We start from the raw sequence: 22,340 nt of genomic DNA, 5'->3' as shown, positions 1-22,340 counted from the left end.
AAAATCAGTGCTAAGTTCCTAACTTTTTTCTTTGTCCTAAATCTGCCACGTTCTTATTTTCTTTTTAGATGTTCACTGAAAACTTTTCTATTTCAGAAATATTTTTGGTATATTTTATGTACTGTCCTTGATTTGTAGCACATGATTATTATTATCCACTTTGTACCTTGTGGAATTAAATGGAATATAAATCCTAAATTAGATTAGATTGGATATTGCACAAAGACAGAAACTTATGTTCCTTTATAAATAGTGCCTAAGTAGGTGCCCACTTGCCTTCTAAAACTAGGCACCCCCTTATAAATTATCCTCCACATATCTGAAAGTCTCCATCCCTCAATGCAGTTAAAAGTCCTTGTGTTATTCCACAATGTGCATACTGTTGGTTGCAGTAAGAGAAAGCATTCCTGGGGGGGGGGGGGGTGTAGGTTGATATGGTCCAGTGCTAGGAGTAGTTTGCACTTTCAAATCTTTGTGTGCACCTTCCAGCAATAATCTATCCACAGAAAAAGAAGGTTGAAGTGACCAAGTGCACATTGTACCCACAGCAAATTTCAAAGCCAAAATGCATGTTTACGTTCACTTTGAAAATTAGTACAAAACCTGTGGGTACAAGTACATCCTATTTCTATCCCAATGCAGAAAGGAACAGCTCCTTAAAAAATCACATAAAGCAAAACAACTCCTATGAATCTTTTAGTTATTACTTTTACATTTTCTGCCATATTGTGAAAACCCCAGATGTGAATGTAACAGAACAGTTATGGTAACTTACCCATTTCAAGATATTCATAAAACAACCCTAGTTTGCTAATAGGCTGCAAATGGTAGTCCTGTTCCCACCGTGGCAGAATATGTTCTGATCCTGTAGATACACGACATCTTCCAATCACATTCTTAATCCAGCTATCAAAAATAGAGAATAGCAGCATTAAGTTCAGTTCACAAAACAACACAAAACATCTCTTCATCAAGACCTGTCCAACTGCAAAAAAAATCAATAGATCAGACACCTAGAATTGCCCCATAACTGCTATTAACAGGAAAAAAAAAACATTTTGCCTTCCAAATAACATCCCTAAAAACTATTGTCCAATAATGTGCTTACCTACGATTTACAAGTTGTTCAGTGCAATAGATACAGATAGAAAATATGATCACGTAGACTTTAATACTGTAATATCATGGTAGCAGATGGGCGACAAAGAGAAGTATACAGAATCAAAGACCAGTCGATGTTGAATAAAGTCATCAAGGCCAGCAACAGAAAAATCAAAATCTTAGTACATAAATAAGCATCCCATACTCTTGGATAATATCTTGAAATATACAGAGTAAACCCTGAAATGATTGATTACATCAAGTTTACCATAAAAATGTATAAAGATGGACAATATATCATTCCTATCATCAGATCTGGTGAGCAATATTTCAGCAAGGTTCCCCTTCATCATTCTTGTTTTGCCTGGCATTGAACTAAGTATTCTTATCAGCTTTTTGAACTATAGATTTGGTCTTAATCCTAGAGACAATAATGACTTACAGGCAACTACTTTAGCACCTTGTTGTGCAAGGTAGTATAAGTGAATAAATCAGATCAAATCAAACGTCATTTGTTGATGACTTAATGACTTGAAGTTTGAGGGACGCAGAGAAATGTGGGGCTCTGTGGAGAAACTCATTTCAGGCCTTATTTGCATAAATCAGAAGGGCTAAAAAGCAGGACAGGAAAGCAGGGCCATGAATGAACAATAGTCGCTCAATGTTAGGGCCGGCCCTGAATGTGCTAAGGCAATGTTCCTTAAAGGAAAACTAAGCAAAATCACTACTACCACTACTACTTATCATTCCTACAGCACCACTAGAGGTACACAGCGCTGCACACAACATAAGAGACAATTCAACTCGACAGAGCTTACAATCTAAGACACACAGACAAGACAAAGAACCCTACAGGTGCCATACCCTTTTAGGCCACGACTCCTTCAGTGCTGATTTATCACCTCCCCCTTCCTTCCTCTTCCTCCTTCGTTGTTTTCTCTCTCTCCTATGACCTTGTCTACTGTACTTTGTACTATTGTTTATTAATTGTTGTACGCCACATTGAGCCTGCCTATGGGTGGGAATACTGTGGGCTATAAATGTCATAAATAAATAAAATAAATAAAACAATTTTACCATACCATATAGCACTAACTTCCAGGAGTTACTCAACAAGGGCCTACCTAGGGAAAGACTACACTGTAAACATTGTAGTGGGCAGTAGAACATCAATACACCTGTTAGGAAAACTAAATAAGCCGGCTTAGTACCAATCATTCAATGTCTTTTTCATTAATGCAGAATACAGATAGACCCTCACCAAGTATAGAATGAGTAACCACAAACTAAACATAGAAATAAGTAGACAAAAATTAAACCAAATCCCCAGGAAGCCAGACTCTGCATATGTGCAACACCAGAGAAAGACAGTGATGCATGGAGGAGTGGCCTAGTGGTTAGGGTGGTGGACTTTGGTCCTGTGGAACTGAGTTTGATTCCCACTTCAGGCACAGGCAGCTTCCTTGTGACTCTGGGAAAGTCACTTAACCCTCCATTGCCCCATGTAAGCCGCATTGAGCCTGCCATGAGTGGGAAAGCACGGGGTGTTCAAATGTAACACCTCTAGTGTGCAAACTAAAAAGACAACAGATATCACTTTCAAAAACTGACAAATTCCAATCACTACATTACAAATGAAACAAAAAGGAAAATAAGGTGATACCTTTTTAATGGACTAATTCAATACATTTTTGACTAGCTTTCAGGTTAGATTTTGGCCTCTGATAACTAGTCAAAAATGTATTGAATTAGTCCAATGAAAAGGTATTACCTTATTTTCTGTTTTTTTGTTTTATTTTAATTTATTAACTTTTAAACCAGATTCTATATATGGCACCTGAAAAATCAGCGCCGAAAAAAATTCTGCCTAGGCAGATTTTATAAACCATGCCTAGATTTAGGTGCAGCTTATAGAATATGCCTAGGGGGTTTATAGAATATGCTTAGCGGCCAAGCCTGCACCGAACCCTAGGAGTGTCCATTTACGTCAAGTAAATCTAAATCTTAGTGTAAATACCAGTGCCTAAGTTAGGCGCAGAGCAGGTGTATTCTGTAATCCTGCGCATAAATTGTCAGAATGCCCGTGACCCACCCATTCCACTCCCATGGCCATGCCCCCTTTTTGGCAGAGAGATGGAACTTGACATACTGGCTCAGGAAGTCTAATCCAGGCATATGGTGCAGCAAGAGAGTGAACTGCTTTACATGCCTTTGTATGTTTTTTCATCTCATTACTATGTACCCTGTGGTTATCTATCACTGAGTTACAGTAATTTAAGTTGTGTTAGTGCCCTTTAAAGACAAGAATTTAGTCATAGCATACTCCAGGGGTAGGAACCTAAAAAAGTGAATGGTACCCTCTGCCCTTCCAGATCCCTAGAAAGATCCATTCTCAGATATATTTTTCGGACATAGATCATGTGGCAGATGTAGGATCTGTCCACATGCTGTAGGGAACGACATTTATACTCATCCACAGACTAAGCAAACATATACTTTGCATCACTTCTCCAATTGCAATACTGCGCAAGTGGTATTATTTATTTAAAACCCTTCTAACCTGCCTATATACTAAGTGATTTCCATAAAAACATACATATTAAAATACAAAAATGCATCTTCATTAACATACATAATATAAAGTGCTGCCATCACAAACTCTCCAACTCCACATTATCCATCAGAAAAAAGCTTGAACAAAAAGCTGTGGGCCCCTTTACCAAGCTGCGGCAAAAGAGGGCCTGCGCTGGCATCAGCGCATGTTTTGAATGCGAGCTGAGGCTCCTTTGTACCACACCGGGTAAAAGGTAGGTCTTTATTTTTTTAAAGAAATGGTCATGCGGCAAGTGAAGCACTTGTCATACTGCCATTTCGGAAAGAGGAGCCTTACCGCTACCCATTAAGTTGATGGTATGGGCTCCTGTGCTAACCCGGCGGTAACCAGGCAGCACACAGCACTGCCCACTTACTGCTGGATATACACCAGTGCTACAAGAATAAATATATTTTTGTAGCACCGGTTATGACGGCGCACTGGGGGTGAGAACTACCACCGGGCTGCTGCGGTAGCCTGGCAGTACTTCCTTTTTAGTGAGCAGTAAGCCCGTGTTGGGCTTACTGCCACTTTGTAAAATGGCCCCTGTGTTTTTAACATTTTCTTAAATTGCAGAAAACTAGTAGTTATACATAGCTGACTAGGCAAAGCATTCCACATAAGCGTTCCTGCAACTGAAAAGGCTAATGCTCAAGTAGTAGCATAATGCACTGAAGATATCAAATGCAAATTCAGACATTAGTAAAGTCAGATCTTAAAGACCGTCCAGATAAGAACAGAGTGAAAACCTGACCAAAATACCAAGGCATTTTACCATGAACCACTTGATATCGTCAAAACTTTGCACAGGCAACCAATGAAGTTGTTTCAACACTGGTATTATAGGTTCAAATTTAGAGATGCCAGCAACCAATCTAGCAGCTGCATTCTATACTATATGTAACACTTTAAGCCTATACTCTGGAACACCCAAATAAAGAGAGTTGCAGTAATCTATTTTTGACAAACCCATCACTTAAATAACACTCTGAAACTTAACTGTACATAATCTAGGTTTTAAATGAAACAACATCCACAGCTGATGAAAGGCTGACTGAACCACATGTACAATTTGATCTTTCGTCAAAAGCTGGGATTCCAAAATCACACCCAATAACTTTATCTCCTTGTGCACTGGTACACCAATTTCACCACACAAATAGCCAAAGGCCAACAATTATCAGATACCCATACAACCTACTGTATGTGGGTAAGACCAAACGCCTAGTCAAGACATGGATAATCGAGCATATAAGCTGCATTAGCTGGAACACTGCTACTGCACCTCTGGTAAACCACTGGCGTTCATCTAACTATACTATTGATGACTTAAAATTCTTTGTTTACAAAGTTTTGAAGACATCATGGAGAGGTGGAGATATCAATAAGCTACTCCTGACAGAAGAACAGAAATTTAATTCAAGACTTTAACTCCGCATGGCCTCAAGTCAGATTTAGATATGAGACCTTTCCTATAGGATACCATTCATTCATAACATCTCCACTGTACACACCTGTACCCCCATAGTGATTCCAGATATTTTGCATGATCCCTACTCAGTTTCAGCTTTGAGACCTTCCTTAAAGAATTCATTTATTTTTTCATTGACAACACATCACAGTACATCCCTTCACTTTTGTGGAGGCGTATTTTCAAAGCACTTAGGGCCCTGTTTACTAAGCTGTGCTGTAGGCACACTAACCTTTTTTCTTTTGTTTTTTAAAAATGCCATTTATTTTTTTTAACCAAAATGAAACAAATAACCCAAAATTAAAAAACAAACAAACAAACAAAAGAAAAATCAAAAGAAAAATGATTGGTCCTGGACCTGCTTCCAATGACAAAGTTGAAAAAGCTACACATTCCCTTATGTACCCACAAAACCAATTTAGGTCCTCCCCAGCACATGACCCTATCCATATGACCTTAAGGGCAGGAAAGATTCCTGACTTCAGTGCCGGGCAAAATAATGGAAATTATTATAAAGAATAAAATTACGGAGCACACAGACAAACATGTTTAATGGGACAGAATCAGCATGGGCTCAGCCAAGGGAAGTCTTGCCTCACCAACCTGCTTCATTTGTTTTAAGGTGTGAATAAACATGTGAACATAAGAACATAAGAATAGCCATTACTGGGTCAGACCAGTGGTCCATCTAGCTCAGTGGCCAAGCCAGGTCACAAGTACCTGGCAGAATCCCAAATTGTAGCAACATTTGATACTACAAATCCCAGGGCAAGCAGTTGCTTCCCCATTTCTGTCTCAATAGCAGACTATGGACATTTCTTCCAAGATCTTGTCCAAACCTTTTTTAAACCCAGATATGATAACCGCTGTTACCACATCCTCCGGCAAAGAGTTCCAGAGCTTAACTATTCATTGAGTGAAAAAATATTTCCTCCTATTTATTTTAAAAGTATTTCCATGTAACTTCCTTGAGTGTCCCCTAGTCTTTGTACTTTTGGAATGAGTAAAAAATTGATTTACTTCTACTCTACTTTGTAGACCTCAATCATATCTCCCCTCATCTGTCTCTTTTACAAGCTGAAGAGCCCTAACCGCTTTAGCCTTTCCTCGTACGAGAGGCATTCCATCCCCTTTATCATTTTGGTCGCTCTTCTTTGAACCTTTTCTAATTCTGCTATATCTTTTTGAGATACAGCGAGCAGAACTGAACGTAATACTCAAGGTGCGGTCGCACCATGGAGCGATACAGTATTATAGTATTTTTTGGTCTTATTCACCATCCCTTTCCTAATAATTCCTAGCATCCTGTTTGCTTTTTTGGCCGCCATTGCACACTGAGCATAAAGGTTGACATGGGCATAGACTGGGGGGGGGGGCGAGGGGGGGGCATTGCCCCCCCAAACTTGTCTTACTGGAAGTCGCGGGTGCGCCAGTAATAAAAGCACCAAACAGGCTGCTCCGACTCCATCCTTCGCTTCCCTGCCCTCAGCGTTCCGCCCCAAAGGAAATGATATCAGAGGAAGGCGTGACACTGAGAGGGCAGGGAAGCGAAGGACGGAGTCGGTGCTTCCTCCTGTTTGTTGCTTTTACTACGCCAGGAGTTTACGTTCACCGCTCTGTTCTTTGCACCAGTGAGCGCCAGGCCAGCACTAGGAAGGAAGAAGGCCAGAAGGGGAAGGCGCCGGCACCGCGAAGCCATCTTCTGACTGGTAAATCAATGTTTCCTTTCCACTCCGAGTCCTCCCCCGCGCAGCCAGCCGTCACCATTCACTCTGTGAGCTTTCTGGATCCCTATCCCTACTCTTTTCCCTTCTCTTCATCTTCCCTCTTTTTTTTCTCTAGGTGATTGCAATGGGAGTATGGTCTTGTAGATTCTGACATTTATTTTATATATATACTGCAGTCATTATTTAGCTTAGCTGGTGTGGTGGTGTGGTGAACATTGTTTCAAACACTTACAACCGCTGGATGAATTAGTGTAGGGGGGAGTCAGGAGAGCAATGATCATTTGTGGGGGGAGGTCAGGAGGGGTTCTAGAAGGGAAAAGCTCTTGGGGGAGCTCTTTTGGGAATGGGCTTTGTTAGTAGAAGCAGTCACAAACTCCGCTGATATTCAGCTATCTGCTTGTTTTTGCTGTCCTAACTTTAACCAGTTAGCAAACCTGGTAGCGGGAAGAATTACTGCCATTGCCTGGTTAGCTACCGACCCTTCCCCAACTCCTCCTCTGGACTGCCTCTGTACTAACCAGATAGTGCCGAGGTCAGAGGCAATATTCAGCAGTTCTACCTTCTGAAGTGCCACCGAATATTGGTGGATGGCTTATGGCTAGCTCAGCGGGCTTTAACCTCTCCTGCCTGGATAAACCCTTTAGACTCTGATTGTTGGGGACAGAGGATGATAAAGAGCTCTTTTTTCATCCCTTCCCCCCCCCCCCCCCCCCCCCCCCCCCACCACATCTCAGTGTCACTTATGTGCAGGGTTTTGTTTTGTTTTACTGCACTTTTTGGTTTAGGAGGGGAGGTTGATCCTGTTTTTTCCTTGGGATGTTGTAGTGTTATTTTTATATGTATTGCAGATAGGATTATTTATTTTGTCTCAGAATGCTCAAGGGTTATTTAGATGATCAATATTTGGTTATTTTTTGGAATGTTAATGGGTTAAAGGCGACATTGAAGAGATGGGCTTTGAGTAAGGATTTGAAGATGGGCAGGGAGGGGGCCTGGCGAATGGTCTCAGGGAGTTTATTCCAAGCATGGGGTGAGGCGAGGCAGAAAGGGCGGAGCCTGGAGTTGGCGGTGGTGGAGAAGGGTACTGAAAGGAGGGATTTGTCTTGAGAGCGGAGGCTACGGGTAGGAACGTAGGGGGAGATGAGGGTAGGGAGGGGCTGCAGATCGAGTGCATTTGTAGGTTAGTAGGAGAAGCTTGAACTGTATGTGGTGCCTAATCGGAAGCCAGTGAAGAGACTTGAGGAGAGGGGTGATATCTTTCCCATGGGCTTGTACATTGATCACTGAAGGTGTCAAGTACTGCAGTGATGCTTCTCGTGTTAACTAACCCTTGTTAGCTTTAATTAGTTTGAAATAAATTATTAATCCTTCTGTCATAGGCAACACCCTTGGAACATGCCTGTTGGTCTGCTTAATAAGGCGATTTTTCTTTAAGTACTGAATAGGAAAAACCCTTTATGAATAAGACCCATTGTTTTGAACAGAACTTCAAATGTCAAATTCTTAAGAAGCTTAAAGCATGCAGAGTTTTTGCACTTTTTCCCTTCCTTCCTTCCTCCATATTAGCATATTCATTTGCATATATATATATGCAAATGAATATGCTAATATGCTCCGCCCCACCCTTTGCCCCCCAAATGAAACAGTCAAACTACGCCTATGAAGGTTGATGTAGAATATCTAGATTTTCAGAACGCTTTTGACAAAGTTCCTCATGACAGACTCCTGAGAAAATTAAAAAATCATGGAATAGGAGGCAATGTTCTGTTGTGAATTAGAATTATTTGATGGCTAGAAAACAGAGGGTAGGGTTAAATGGCCAATTCTCTCAGTGGAGGACAGTGAATAGTAGAGTGCCTCAGGGATCTGTAATGGGACCAGTGCTATTTAACATATTTATAAAATGATTTGGAAATGGGAACGACAAGTGAAGTGATTAAATTTGCAGATGTCACAAATCCACTCAAAGTTGTCAAAAGACATGCGGACTGTGAAAACTTGCAGGAGGTTCTTAGGAAATTGAAAGACTGGGCATCCAAATGGTAGATGAAATTTAATGTGGATAAATGCAAACTGATGCACAATGAGAATAATCCAAAATCATAGTTACTCATGCTTTGAGGATCAAAGGTAAATGCCGGAACTAGAGACCACTAGCGTCCGTATTTACCAGTGGAGAATGATCAGAGGGATTCTGGTGTGGCAAACAACAAGCAAGCTGGGGAATACTGCAGAGTTCATTTAAATGATATTTAAATGAGCTCTGAGGTATTCCGCCCGTATGATCAGAGCACTGCGCTCTTATTGTATGGGCAGAATACCACCTTAACCCTACACCAGCTCAGAGCCGGCGTTAGGATTTTGGCTTCTCTCTTCCTTCCCCTCCTTCAAGCTAGGCAGCTCGGGATGCCACTGTCAGCCCGGGCTGCCACCATCAGTCCTGGGAGTCCAGTGGACCCCCAGATCCCCCACCCTCCAATGGCTAAGGCCCTCTGCCCTGGTAGCCTAGTGGCCCTCAGGTCCCCAACCAACCCCAGGCCCACGGACGCCCACCCAGTCACTGGCACAGGATTGGCTGGTCTGGTGGACCTCCAGACTCCCCTACCCCCCTCAAATATGGTGCTACTCCCTCCTCCTCCTGTCTTAACATATGGGGGGTTGGTTGGGTGGCTTGGGGGGGGGGCTACAACTAGGGTCCTGCTGGACCACCAGGTATTTGTTTTTGTATGGGGGGATAGTTACACTCTGGAACTCATTGCCAGAGGATGTGGTAACAGCAATTAGTTTATTAAGGTTTAAAAATTTGTTTGGACAGGTTCCTGGAGGAAAAGTCCAGGAAAAGTTCCCCTGGATTCTATAAATGGTGCCCAAAGTTATGCATGGTTCTGAGATCCATGTGCAAATAAATTACATAAAAAGCTGTTAACAATCAATTAGAGTTAATTGGCACTAATTTGGATTCGCTCGTGGATCTGGCTGCATGCAGTTCTATAAAGATCTGTGGCCACATTGTCTTGCACATAACCCAAAAAGGGGAGGGGCACTGGTGGGTCAGGGGCATTCACAAAAAATACACTCAGTGCTACAGAATTCCAGGATACGCGCCCAACCAGTGTAAGACTTTGCATCCAAAGATGGGTATGGGAATCCTGACTAGACATTATTCTACAACAAGCACTCAGCCTGGAGCTCCCTTTATAGAATGGCGTTGAGCTTAGTTTTTTCTCAGCATCTAATTTTTGGCACCATTTACTGAATCTGGCCCTTGATGTCAGTTTTTTCCATTACAGACTGCAGTACCACTCATTGTCATAAGATGTCTGTGTGTTTTCCAGCAGATAGCAACTAATTATTATTATAATAGACCAGCGTTTCCCAAGTCCATTTCTGGAGTACCCCCCCTTGCCACTACTACTACTACTACTATTTAGCATTTCTATAGCGCTACAAGGCATACGCAGCGCTGCACAAACATAGAAGAAAGACAGTCCCTGCTCAAAGAGCTTACAGTCTAATAGACAAAAAATAAATAAAGTAAGCAAATCAAATCAATTAATGTGAACGGGAAGGAAGAGAGGAGGGTAGGTGGAGGCGAGTGGTTACAAGTGGTTACGAGTCAAAAGCAATGTTAAAGAGGTGGGCTTTCAGTCTAGATTTAAAGGTGGCCAAGGATGGGGCAAGACGTAGGGGCTCAGGAAGTTTATTCCAGGTGTAGGGTGCAGCAAGACAGAAGGCGCGAAGTCTGGAGTTGGCAGTAGTGGAGAAGGGAACAGATAAGAAGGATTTATCCATGGAGCGGAGTGCACGGGAAGGGGTGTAGGGAAGGACGAGTGTGGAGAGATACTGGGGAGCAGCAGAGTGAGTACATTTATAGGTTAGTAGAAGAAGTTTGAACAGGATGCGAAAACGGATAGGGAGCCAGTGAAGGGTCTTGAGGAGAGGGGTAGTATGAGTAAAGCGACCCTGGCGGAAGACGAGACGGGCAGCAGAGTTTTGAACCGACTGGAGGGAGGAGAGGTGACTAAGTGGGAGGCCAGCAAGAAGCAGATTGCAGTAGTCTAAACGAGAGGTGACAAGGGTGTGGATGAGGGTTTTGGTAGAGTGCTCGGAAAGAAAGGGGCGGATTTTACAGATGTTGTAAAGAAAGAAACGACAGGTCTTGGCAATCTGCTGGATATGAGCAGAGAAGGAGAGAGAAAAGTCAAAGATGACCCCAAGGTTTCGAGCTGAGGAGACAGGGAGAATAAGAGAGCCATCAACAGAAATAGAAAACGGGGGGAGCGGGGAGGTGGGTTTGGGGGGGAAAATGAGAAGCTTGGTTTTGGTCATATTTAATTTCAAGTGGCATTGAGACATCCAGACAGCAATGTCAGACAAGCACGCTGAAACTTTGGTTTGGATGCAAGGTGAGATATCAGGGGTAGAAAGGTAGATTTGGGAGTCATCAGCATAGAGATGGTAGGAAAAGCCATGGGATGAGATTAATGAACCAAGGGAAGAAGTGTAGATAGAAAAGAGGAGGGGACCAAGAACAGAACTCTGAGGTATGCCGACAGGCAGAGGGATAGAAGTAGAAGAGGATCCACCAGAGTGAACACTAAAGGTGCGGAGGGAGAGGTAGGAAGAGAACCAGGAAAGGACAGAGCCCTGGAATCCAAGTGAGGACAGGGTATCGAGAAGTATGCTGTGATCGACAGTGTCAAAAGCAGCGGAAAGATCAAGAAGAATGAGGATGGAATATTGACCTCTGGATTTAGCCAGTAATAGGTCATTGGAGACTTTAGTAAGCGCAGTTTCGGTTGAGTGGAGAGGGAGAAAACCAGATTGTAGTGGGTCAAGAATAGCATGTGAGGAGAGAAAATCAAGGCAGCGGCAGTGAACAGCACGCTCAAGTAATTTGGAGAGAAAAGGAAGGAGGGAGATGGGTCGGTAATTAGAGGGACAAGTAGGGTCGAGTGAAGGCTTCTTAAGGAGAGGTGTGACCACAGCGTGTTTAAAGGCAGCAGGAACAGTCGCAGTGTTTTCAGGATATCCACAATGAATATGCATGAACTTGATTTGCATACACTGCCTCCATTATATGCAAATCTCTTTCATGCATATTTATTGTGGATATCCTGAAAACCTGACTCGCAAGGGGTACTCCAGGACCGGATTTGATAAACACTGAAATCCATAAATAATTAACAATCACAGTATTTCTCTTCAATTACCCGTGAGGGTTTTTGTAATGCATCATCAGGAACATCATTTCATGCATGCTGTTATGCATTATTAGTTCAGCATACTTACGGCAGAAAGATTTCTTGGATGTTATTCCAGATGGCTTTACCTCCCATTATTATTGTCAGCTGAGTTGTGAGTTCCAGAAGGCAACCACCAGGCTCACACTTATCATATGGAGAAACAAAGAATATAGTGAATGTTTACCGAGCATAAACTACTGAATCATTATATTTCTTCTATCCAGGCACAACAGTAATTTGTGATGTTTCAATTATTTTTAGTTTGTAAAAATAAAAATAGAGGTAGAAAAGTACTATTGAATAAACTTATGGGAAAACACACCCCAAATTCTCTTTGGCCCTTCGAAAGGCAATTGTCACTAAAAAACAAAATCCAACTGTCATAAAAGTAAGTATTGCATAGATAATTGAGTAAAGTTTTGAAAGTTTAGGCTCCTGTGTATATTTGCATCTATATATCTATAATGCTCTCTCTCTCTCTATATTTCTTTTCCAGCTATTTTAGAAAAAGTGCTACATAAACATACTGGTGGTAGCATACAAAGATTTATAAGAAGCAGGTTCTCTGCTTAGTCTGGGTGATCCTTATACCATATATGTACTCCATATTTTAGAATGGCAATAAAAGAATACTACAGAAAACTTCCCCATCAGCATTTATACCTGCTTTGAATCAGGTATTACTCCTGGTTAACTTCTCATTTAGATGTGGAAGTAATTGTGCTTATTTATTTTTATTTATTTATTTATTGCATTTGCATTCCACCTTATCCCACCTATTTGAAGGCTCAAAGTAGCTTACATAGTTTTGATATACACAGTTAATCCTGGATGTCAGGTACAATTATTGTTGTGCAGAGATTAAATAGGGGAAGAAGCAGAGAGAAGAAGGAAGGAATTTAGTAGGAATATTAAACGATGGGTTTTCTTAGACGATGGGTTTTCAGAGGTGGATTAGTACAGTTCTGGGTTTTCATTGTAAGCTTTGTTGAAGAAATATGTCTTGAGGGATTTGCGAAAGATAGTTGTTTCGTTGATTGTCTTCAGGTCTCTAGGTAGTGCGTTCCATAACTTCGTGCTCATGTAGGAGAAGGTGGTATCATGCATCGTCTTGTATTTTAGTCCTTTGCAGTTGGGGAAGTGCAGGTCAAGAAATTTGCGGGATGATTTTGAGGCTTCTATGACATTCAAACCACATCATTTTACAAAGTTTAAGGGTCCTTTTACTAATCTGAGGTAAGCACTAATGTGTGCTTACCGCAGCAAAAAAAAGTCTTACTGCGGGGCGCGCTCAGGTATCCTGTGGTAATTTCTGTATGTGTGCGCGCTACTCAAATGCTAAAAAATAACATGTATTTTTTAGCGCTGGAGGAGGGTCTAGGGGCAGAGAGTGGGCATATTCTGCACTAACCTCGTGATTCTATCTATCGCACCTTGATTTCCACGTGGAAATTGAAGTGTATTTCATAACAATGTGCATAATTAATTAGTTAACAAGCTAATCAGTGCTGATAATTGGATGTTAACAAGCAATTATCAGCATTAATTGGCATTGAGAATTTATGCGCACTACTTGCTAAACGTATTCTGTAACATCATATAGTTGAAAAGTAGGAATGGTTATGGGAGTGGAATGGGCGGGTCGTTTCTAAAATCTGTGCGCTTTGTTATAGAATACATCCGCTCTGCGTCTAACTTAGGTGTCGGGATTTACACCAGGTTTTAGTTGGCATAATTGACTGTGCCTAAATTTAATCATGTGGAGCAGCACTTGGCATATTCTACAATGTACGCCTAAATTAAAGTGAACTTTATAGAATACGCTTTGATTTCCATGTGGAAATCGAGGCACGATATATAGAACCTAGCCCTAATTGGTTAGCGAAGCTACATGATTTGTGCATGCTTAGCACATAAGCCCTTACTGCCTACATAATGGGAGGCAGTAGAGGCTCATGCACTAATGACCACGTGCTAATGGGAAAATTAGCACATAGCCATTAATAGGGAAAATACAAAAATTGGTAATTTTATCCTGTTGTTAAAAATGGCCTTAGCGAGCAGGAATGATCCGCCTAAGGACGTGCTAAGGCCACTTTTTACAGCAATTTGGTAAAAAGGCCCCTTAGAGTTTTGGAGGACAGTCCCTTCATCAGCTCCCCATGGACATGCAGGTTTACGAAATCTGCCCTTTACACAAAGGTTTTTCCATTAAAAGACTGTTTTACATGCAGAAAAGGCCTTTTATAAACTTGTGTGGCAGTATACATGTTAATAGCCAAAGGAAGCACAAGGAGCCTTCAAGATGGGGTGTCTCAACTTTATTGATCAGACCTGACACGATCGGTGATTTGGCAAAACCCTGAGTCAGGGTCTATTGATGATATCTAAATCCAAGAAATTCAGTCATCCGATGGTACGAAACACCCTTGCCTTGAAAAAGACAAATCTGCTGGTAACTTGAATTAATGGCGCCAAAGAAACAGCGTGGGAACAAAACTCATTTTAAAGAATTAGTTTTGTTCCCACGGTGTTTGTTTGGCGTCATTGATTGACATTACCAGCAGATTTGTCTTAGGGTGTTTCCTACCATCATATGACTGATTTTCTTGGATTTAGATACCATCAATAGACCACTGACGCAGGCATATTTCGTCAAAACACGGACCGTGTCGGGTTTGATCAATAAAGTTGAGATGCCCCCATCTTGAAGGCTCCTTGTGCTTTCTTTTGCTATTTGCTTTAGCTTTTGGTTCCTTTTCTGCGCTGTATACATGTTAGCCATGGCTTATAATTTCCAATATTATATTAAGTTGTCTTTGCAAGACCCAATATTTCTGTATTTTAATAGTATTTTATTTTGTTTTATTGTACAAGGCTGCCCCAGCTTCAGACTAGCCCACTTGGCACAAACCAGGTAGTGCCTCCGCTATAACCTCCTGCTTACTTCTGGGCAGACCTCATACATACTCCTTTGTGCGCTCCTTCCTGTGTGGATGAAGTACACAATACTTCTATTATTCTTTCATCTTTTGTTTTTTGTTTCACCCTTGTGATGGGTCTTCCTATTCAACTGCATTGGGCAAAATGCCTGGAATGAGTAGTCTAGGTCATTTCCTTTGGAGCTGCCTTTCCGCATCATACAGTTGTTGCCTGTAAATTATATTGGAAGTGGTAATAGTACTCATTCTTTGAATACTTCTCTTTACTTCTTTACATTGGCTTGTTGACTGGCCACCCCTTAAGATCTAAAGCACATTCTGATCTTATACATGAATACCAATTTCATACTTTTGGGCTCACTGAGATCTGGTTAAAGGAAGCTGATATGACCATTTTAAAATAGGCTTGCTCTAAGGATATGGTTCTGCCAGATGCAGCTCTAATACAATAGATTGAGGGCAGTGTTATGCTTTTCTATAAAGAAATGCTTTGGGGGCAATTCTATAAGTTGGCACCTCAGTTTGGTTGCACTGATTGCACTTGGGTGAGAGTCTATTCTATAACAGCATCTGGGCAACTGGATTCTGTTATAGAAACTATCGTAACCTGGCATTGGTGTGCCATAGACCTGGCGCAACTGTGATTGTGCATATGCAGCAAGGGGAGCGCATAACTGACAGTATTCTGTAAGTTGCATTCATAAGTGGTAGCCCTAACTGTGAGCCTCCCATATTTCACCCATGTTCACGTCCCCTTGCATTTACATGCTATACCACTTAACACATGCAGTTTAGATTAGCGCTTAGCTGCTCTGCTGTCACTTACATACCTAAGTGTACACTTACAAAAGTGTTAGTATTCTGTACATTTATGTGCTCACTAGTATATAAATGTGGGCACCCAGTTGTATCAGGGCCGATGAGAGGGGGGGGGGGGCGAGATTCCCAAGGCTGAGCCCCGAAGGGGGGGCCTGGCACCAGCAAGGTTCCGGAGGCAGGCAGAAGGTTCTGCTCCCTCAGTCTGTCTCTCTCCCACTCCTGTGTGTCGGGACCCAGGTGAATGCATGTATGCGATAACCCGAGTCCCGTAACACAGGAGCAGGAGTGTGACAGACCAATGGAGGAGCAGATGCAGGAAGGTAAAGGGGTGGGCAGCGGTGGCCCGAGTGGGGGAGGGGAGGCGGTGGCAGCAGCCCAAGTGTGTATGTGTGTGTGTGTGTGTGGGGGGGGGGTGGTAGCGGCCCAATTGGGTGAGTGGCAGCAGCGGCCCAAGTGGAGGGGTTGGTGGCAGCTCTGTCTCTCGGTGGCCCTGAGTTGTACAACTGCCCTTTTCGTATTGAAGAAGTCTCACTCCTTCAGTGTGACCCAACTGAGGCCCTTTTAATAAAGGTAGCTGCCTTTAATGTACTCCTGGTCTATACTCCTCCAGACCTAGGTACTGCTTCTCTTCCTTCTTTATTTTTATTTTGTTACATTTGTACCCCACACTTTCCCACTCATGGCAGGCTCAATGCGGCTTACATGAGGCAATGGAGGGTTGAGTGACTTGCCCAGAGTCACAAGGAGCTGCCTGTGCCTGAAGTGGGAATTGAACTCAGTTCCTCAGGACCAAAGTCCACCACCCTAACCACTAGGCCACTCCTCCAGTCTCTCAAAGAGTTTCTGGTGGACAGATCCTCTAAATATCAGAATCTGATTATAATGGGTGACTAAACTCAGTGAAAGATAAGTCTTGGGTTTTCAACAATATGTATCCACCCCTACCCACTCTAGTGGTCATACATTGGATATGATTAGAAAGACAATATTTACTTGCATCCTAATAATCTGTCCAAAAGTCCACTGCCTGGTAGTTTGTTACTTTACCATGAATGGTATGATGGATCTCCCCAGAAATGGTATCAAAGATAACCATAAATTATGTAAGCGACCCTGCATTACTGATCTCTCATTTTCAACTAGATTTGATATAATTTGGCTCATTGTCTTTTGATGAGCAGTTAAACTGCTGGAATTAATTATGGACTAAGATTTTAGATAAGAGTCCAAATGTTCTTCATGTTATCATGCTGGCCTTTGTACACTGAGAAGATATGTTCAGCAAGCTGAAAGACTGGGGGAAAACACGTTTCCCTGCTGATTTAACACAGTGATTAATTTAAAAGAGACAGAATACTATTCCAAAATTATTAGAAAGGATAGATTTCAATCCACATATTTATTTACATTATTTCATAACCTATTGTCACGCCCCTCACCTCCGTAGCGGGTCCGACATTCTTTTCGGTGGCACTGTGATGGACCAGTGCTCCTTTTGGCAGCGCTGTATTCGCACCGATGTTGCTGGCGTTGCCCGCCGTTCCCACTAGTGCCGTGCGCACACCACTGTCCTTCTTCCGGCGCTCTGGGCCATGGCCCTGTCTCCTTGCTCCGCGGGGATTGGTCTCCTCCGCAGGCGGGCTCCTGCTCTCCTTTCCCTAACTACCATTGGCCCAATGACCACTCTCCTCCCCAGCTGGTTCCTGCTGACGTCAGATGCTGGCACTATTTCTGGGAGGCTCTTCCTCTGCTTCATTGCTTCGGCTTCTATTTGGTAAGCGCTCTTGTATTGGATGATTTCCCAGATTGCCTGCCTGTTGAACATTGCTTGTACATGGATTACTCTCTCGCCTGCTGCCTGCCTGTTGAACATTGCTTGTACCTGGATTACTCTTTTGCCTGCTGCCTGCCTGCTGAACACTGCTTGTACCTGGATTACTCTTTGCCTGTTGCCTGCCTATGAGACATTGCTTGCACCAGGACCATTCCCTTCCGCCCCCCCTCCGGCGGGTTCCTCAGCGCCCCTCTTCTCAGTTTCCCGCACAAGTCCTGCTGGCCGCCCGCACCTGGGGGCTCAACCTCCGGGGAACGGTGGTCACCGCAGGTGAACCTCAGGGTTGCTCGGCCTCCAAGCAGAATACAGGGGCGTTATCGTGCTCAGCAGTGCTCCACTTGGAACAAGAACTCACAAGTTTGACACCTATCTACATTCACTTGTTCCCTAGAAGGCATTCCAGAACTTGGTTTAACTGCAGAAAGAAATGCAATTCATTTTGTTAACAAAGTTTAAACAATCCAGCAATCAATTTCCAAATCTTGGTCTGTGGATACTCTGTCTCCCTCTAGGACAGTCAGGGAAGGATTGCCTTTGGTTAGATCTCTAGACCTGAATCAGAATCATGGAGATGACAGTGATTTATTGTCAATAAAGGGTGCATCCAGTCAAGGAGGTTTTATGACTGGAGATGACATGACATCAAAAAGTTGAAGCCGTCTCCCCCGCACAGCAACCATATTGTGTGACCCCACACATTTGCAGATGCTATTGAAAATGATAGCAAACTTGTGAGGTTTATGGCTGCCTATGTGGGGGTCCAGTCCATTAAAGTCTATATCATTGTTCCAGTTCTGGGGCCCTTTTGAGCTTTTTTGTGAATTGCTTTGCTCTGTGTACATTTGGACCCTCTCTGTTTTTGCTGTTGGTATTTTTAATTTGACAACTTTTTTATACTTATTTGAAAGCTTCTCATATGTAATCCAAGTTATTTTTAACCTCTGGGGAGGGAGAATCCTGGGCCGTGAGCCGCAGTACCACTGTGGGTGAGGGTGCTCAAGAGCGGCAGACTAGTTTTTGGAGTCATGCGAGGCTCGATATTTGCAGAGGGCAGCTTTAAGAAAAGTCCTGGCTTTGCCTGAGCCTTAGGGCCGAGTTGTAGGAACTCTTGTGGTTCCAAAAACAAGTCTGCCACTTCGGAGCACCAGCACCCATGGCAAGACACACTCACGCACCACAACCCCCTCCCCCAGAGGAAAAGAATCTCAGGATACATATGGAAAGCTTTCAAATAAATAAAAAAGCTGTCAAATTTATAAAAAAGCCACACACATAGGCAGTCATAAACCTCACAAGCAGTGGCGTAGCCAGAAGGCAATTTTTGGGTGGGCCAACAAGTTGGATGGGTGGGCACTAGAGTTGCCAACTTTTTGAAAGAGAAAAAAACCCCAGCCACCTAATACACCCATGCTTTACCCCTACCCCACCCCATGCTGCACCTCTACCTCACTCCTCATTACTTCAACGAGGGTAGCAGTGCAGGCTTCAGTGGCCAATTAATTGAGAGCTAAAGGAAGTACAAGGAACTGCACTCTTCTTCAGCCCCCATTGAGCCAAGGTCCTCCAACACACATATGGTATTGAAAGCCAAACACTGAACGCCAAACACATTCTGCATCCAGAGCACCTCCTGGCCTTCCATCAGTAATGGATGCAGAGCACAGCAAGGACATTTCCCCATAAAACTCACCATACAAAGAAATTCTGGTAATCTCAATAATAGACATGTTGTAAAGTAATTTTTAAAAATCTACAAACAAAAGGTCACTCAGAATCTAGAGCAAATCTACCATGCCAGCACTAACTTCCAAAACAAGGATCCTCTACCTATGAAAAGCGGCTCTAAAATATTGATACTTCTATCAAGAAAACTGAACAAGCCAAATTACTACAGAATGCTACATAGAAACTTCATGGTGACAGAATACCTCGGGGCCACGCACACAGAACACAAGAGCCAAATACAGAATAAGTGACCACAAACTCTATAAATATAAATTAAACTGAAACCCCAAGAAACCAGACCTTGTATGTAGTACAACACTAGAGAAACAAAAAAGAAAGGCATTTCCTCCTGTGCAAAATTTAAAGGTATCACATGCCAGGGATGATGTTTTTTTTTTTTTTTTTTGGGGGGGGGGGGGGGTGCAAATAGGGTAATGTGCTTGGCTTTCTGGCCAGAGAGAGCCCCAAGCCTGCCAGAAGCTGAAGAAGGTGCAGCCTGGTAATGGGCTTTGGGGTCCTCTCCTAGATTTCTTCCCTGGGCCCCAGCCATGTCTGACATATGCCAACTCTGACATAATCTAATCACAAAATAGAAATAAAATAATTTTTGTACCTTTTTGTTGTCTGGTCATTTATTTTTCATATCATATTGGTCCCTGTCTCTGGTTTCTGCTTCCCTGTGTCTTTCCTGTCCAATTGACATTTCTTCTGTCTCCATGTCCACCATCCATCTCCCATCTCTGTGTCCATATATTTCCTTATCCAGAATCTCCCGTGTTCATATCCCCGCATCCATTATCATTCCTTTGTGCACCCATGTACCCCATGCCCAGCATCTCCCATCTGTGTTCATATTCTCCCTCTTGTCTGGTATCTCCCCTCTGTGTCCATTATATCTCTATTCTCATACCCCCCCCATGTCCATTGTATCTCTATTCCCATATCTCCCTCCCCACCCCCATGTCAGGCATTGCCCCTATGTGCCCATATGTCATCCCAATACAGCATCTCATCTGTGTCCCTGTCCCCATGCTCCCATCCAATGCTCATCCCTTCTGTTTCTTTGTACCTCTCTATGTCCCCTTTCTCCCTCCCACACACCTTTCCTCTCTAACCAGCAACTTTCCTTCTCTCTTCCCCCCCCCCTTATGCATCTGGTTCATTCTCCACTGTGGGTTCAGCATTTGACCCCCCCCCCATTCCTTTATCTCCTTGATCCAACATCCTTCTCCCTTTCCTCTAACACTAACCCTTCCCCCTCTCATAGGTCCAGTGCTTCTCTCCCTTTGTTCTCGCCCCCCTTGCAGGTCCACATCTCTCCCTCTTCCCTCCAGTCCTCCCCTACATATCCAGCACCTCTCTCCCTTTGCTGCAGCCTCCCTTGCATGCCCAGCACCTCTCCCCCTTCCCGCCTGCCCTCCCCCACAAATCCAGCAGCTCTCTCCCTTCCCTCCCACACCCTCACCCAGCACATCTCTCCCTTCTCTCCCTCCTACATATCCAGCACCTCTCCCTTCCCTCCCACCCACATATCCAGCACCTCTTTCCCTTCCCTCCCACCCACATATCCAGCACCTCTATCCCTTCTCTCCAGCACCTCCTTACATGCCCAGCACCTCTCTCCCTTCTCTCCAACCTCCCACCCACAAGCATACATGTCCAGGGCCCCTTCCCTCCCCTCCAACCCCCATGTCCAGTGCCTCTCTCCCCTCCCACAGTTCCGGCACCGCCAGGGCGCTACCTCCGTGTCTTCCTTACCCACCCGCCATCCTTGCCGCGGAACTTCTCTCTCTATGATCGCCGCCCAGCAGGAACTTCAAACAGCGCATCAGTGCTGTGTCAGAGCCTTCCTCTCTGCCGCGTCCCACCCAGCCTGCATAAACAGGAAGTTGCGTGAGATGCGTCAGAGAGGAAGGCTCTGACACAGCGCTGACGCGCTGTTTGAAGTTCCTGCTGGGCGGCGATCATAGAGAGAGAGCAAGGTCCGCGGCAAGGATGGCGGGTGGGTAAGGAAGACACGTAGGTAACGGTGCCGGAACTGTGGGAGGGGAGAGAGAGGCGCCGGACATGCGAGGGTGGAGGGAATTGGTTTGGGTGTAGCGCTTCTGGGTGGGCCTGAAGCAAGACTGGACGGGCCTAGGCCCACCCAGGCCCACCCGTAGCTACGCCCCTGCTCACAAGTTTTCTATTGTTTTAAATACGGTCTGCAAACGTTTGGGGGTCATACAATATGGCGGCAAGCTCCGCCCACTGGTTTCAGTCCATAGAATGGGCTGGACAGGCTCATACCATCTCCTGTCATAAAACCTCCTTGCATCCACTAATCTTATGCTGAAAGATAGAGATGCTTTTTCTCTGCAAACTGTACTGAAGGTATTTAATCTAATTTTAACAGCCAGCTTAGATAATATTTTTTCCCACACGCTGAAGACACTTTTAATGTGGCAGTAAAATGATCCCATTTTCTCTATTAATGGCCATGTGCTAATTTTCCCATTAGCTTGTGGTCATTAGCGCATGAGTCCTTACCGACACCTATTTTCTAGGTTGTAAGGGCTCCCACGCTAATTGGTTCGTGAATGGCGATGTAGCTGCACTAACCGATTAGCGCTGGGCATTTGTACTCTCCACCCCCAAACCTAAAAAATAAAAAGTATTTTTTAGGACATGGGAAGCATGCGCCGATCCGAAATTCACCGTGGGACACCTGGGTGCTCCTCGAGGTAGTGGATTTTAACTTGTGGTAAGCATGCATTAGTGCATACCGCAGCTTAGTAAAGCGGCCCCTTAATTTGAAGCTGGGTATTCACATGAGCAGCGTACAGAGTTAGTGTAAATAATACAGTACTAAAATTTAAGCGTGTGTTTTTTTTTTTTTTTAC

General features: G+C 43.6%; 1 protein-coding gene across 3 annotated transcripts in view; it reads right to left on the bottom strand.

The window, feature by feature from the left end:
• ANO6 (anoctamin 6) overlaps nt 1-22,340 on the bottom strand; it is a 261,187-nt gene that overhangs the window by 31,242 nt on the left and 207,605 nt on the right. For all 3 annotated transcript variants that reach the window (XM_030216966.1, XM_030216968.1, XM_030216967.1), the window contains 2 exons: nt 12,185-12,282; nt 776-906 (listed from right to left, as the gene is read on the bottom strand). In XM_030216966.1, coding sequence (XP_030072826.1) covers nt 776-906; nt 12,185-12,282 — 229 coding nt within the window. The remainder of the gene's footprint in view (nt 1-775; nt 907-12,184; nt 12,283-22,340) is intronic.

This window comes from Microcaecilia unicolor, chromosome 10 (assembly GCF_901765095.1).
Source record: "Microcaecilia unicolor chromosome 10, aMicUni1.1, whole genome shotgun sequence".
NCBI classification, from domain to species: domain Eukaryota; kingdom Metazoa; phylum Chordata; class Amphibia; order Gymnophiona; family Siphonopidae; genus Microcaecilia; species Microcaecilia unicolor.
This window is presented reverse-complemented; position numbering and strand designations above follow the sequence as displayed.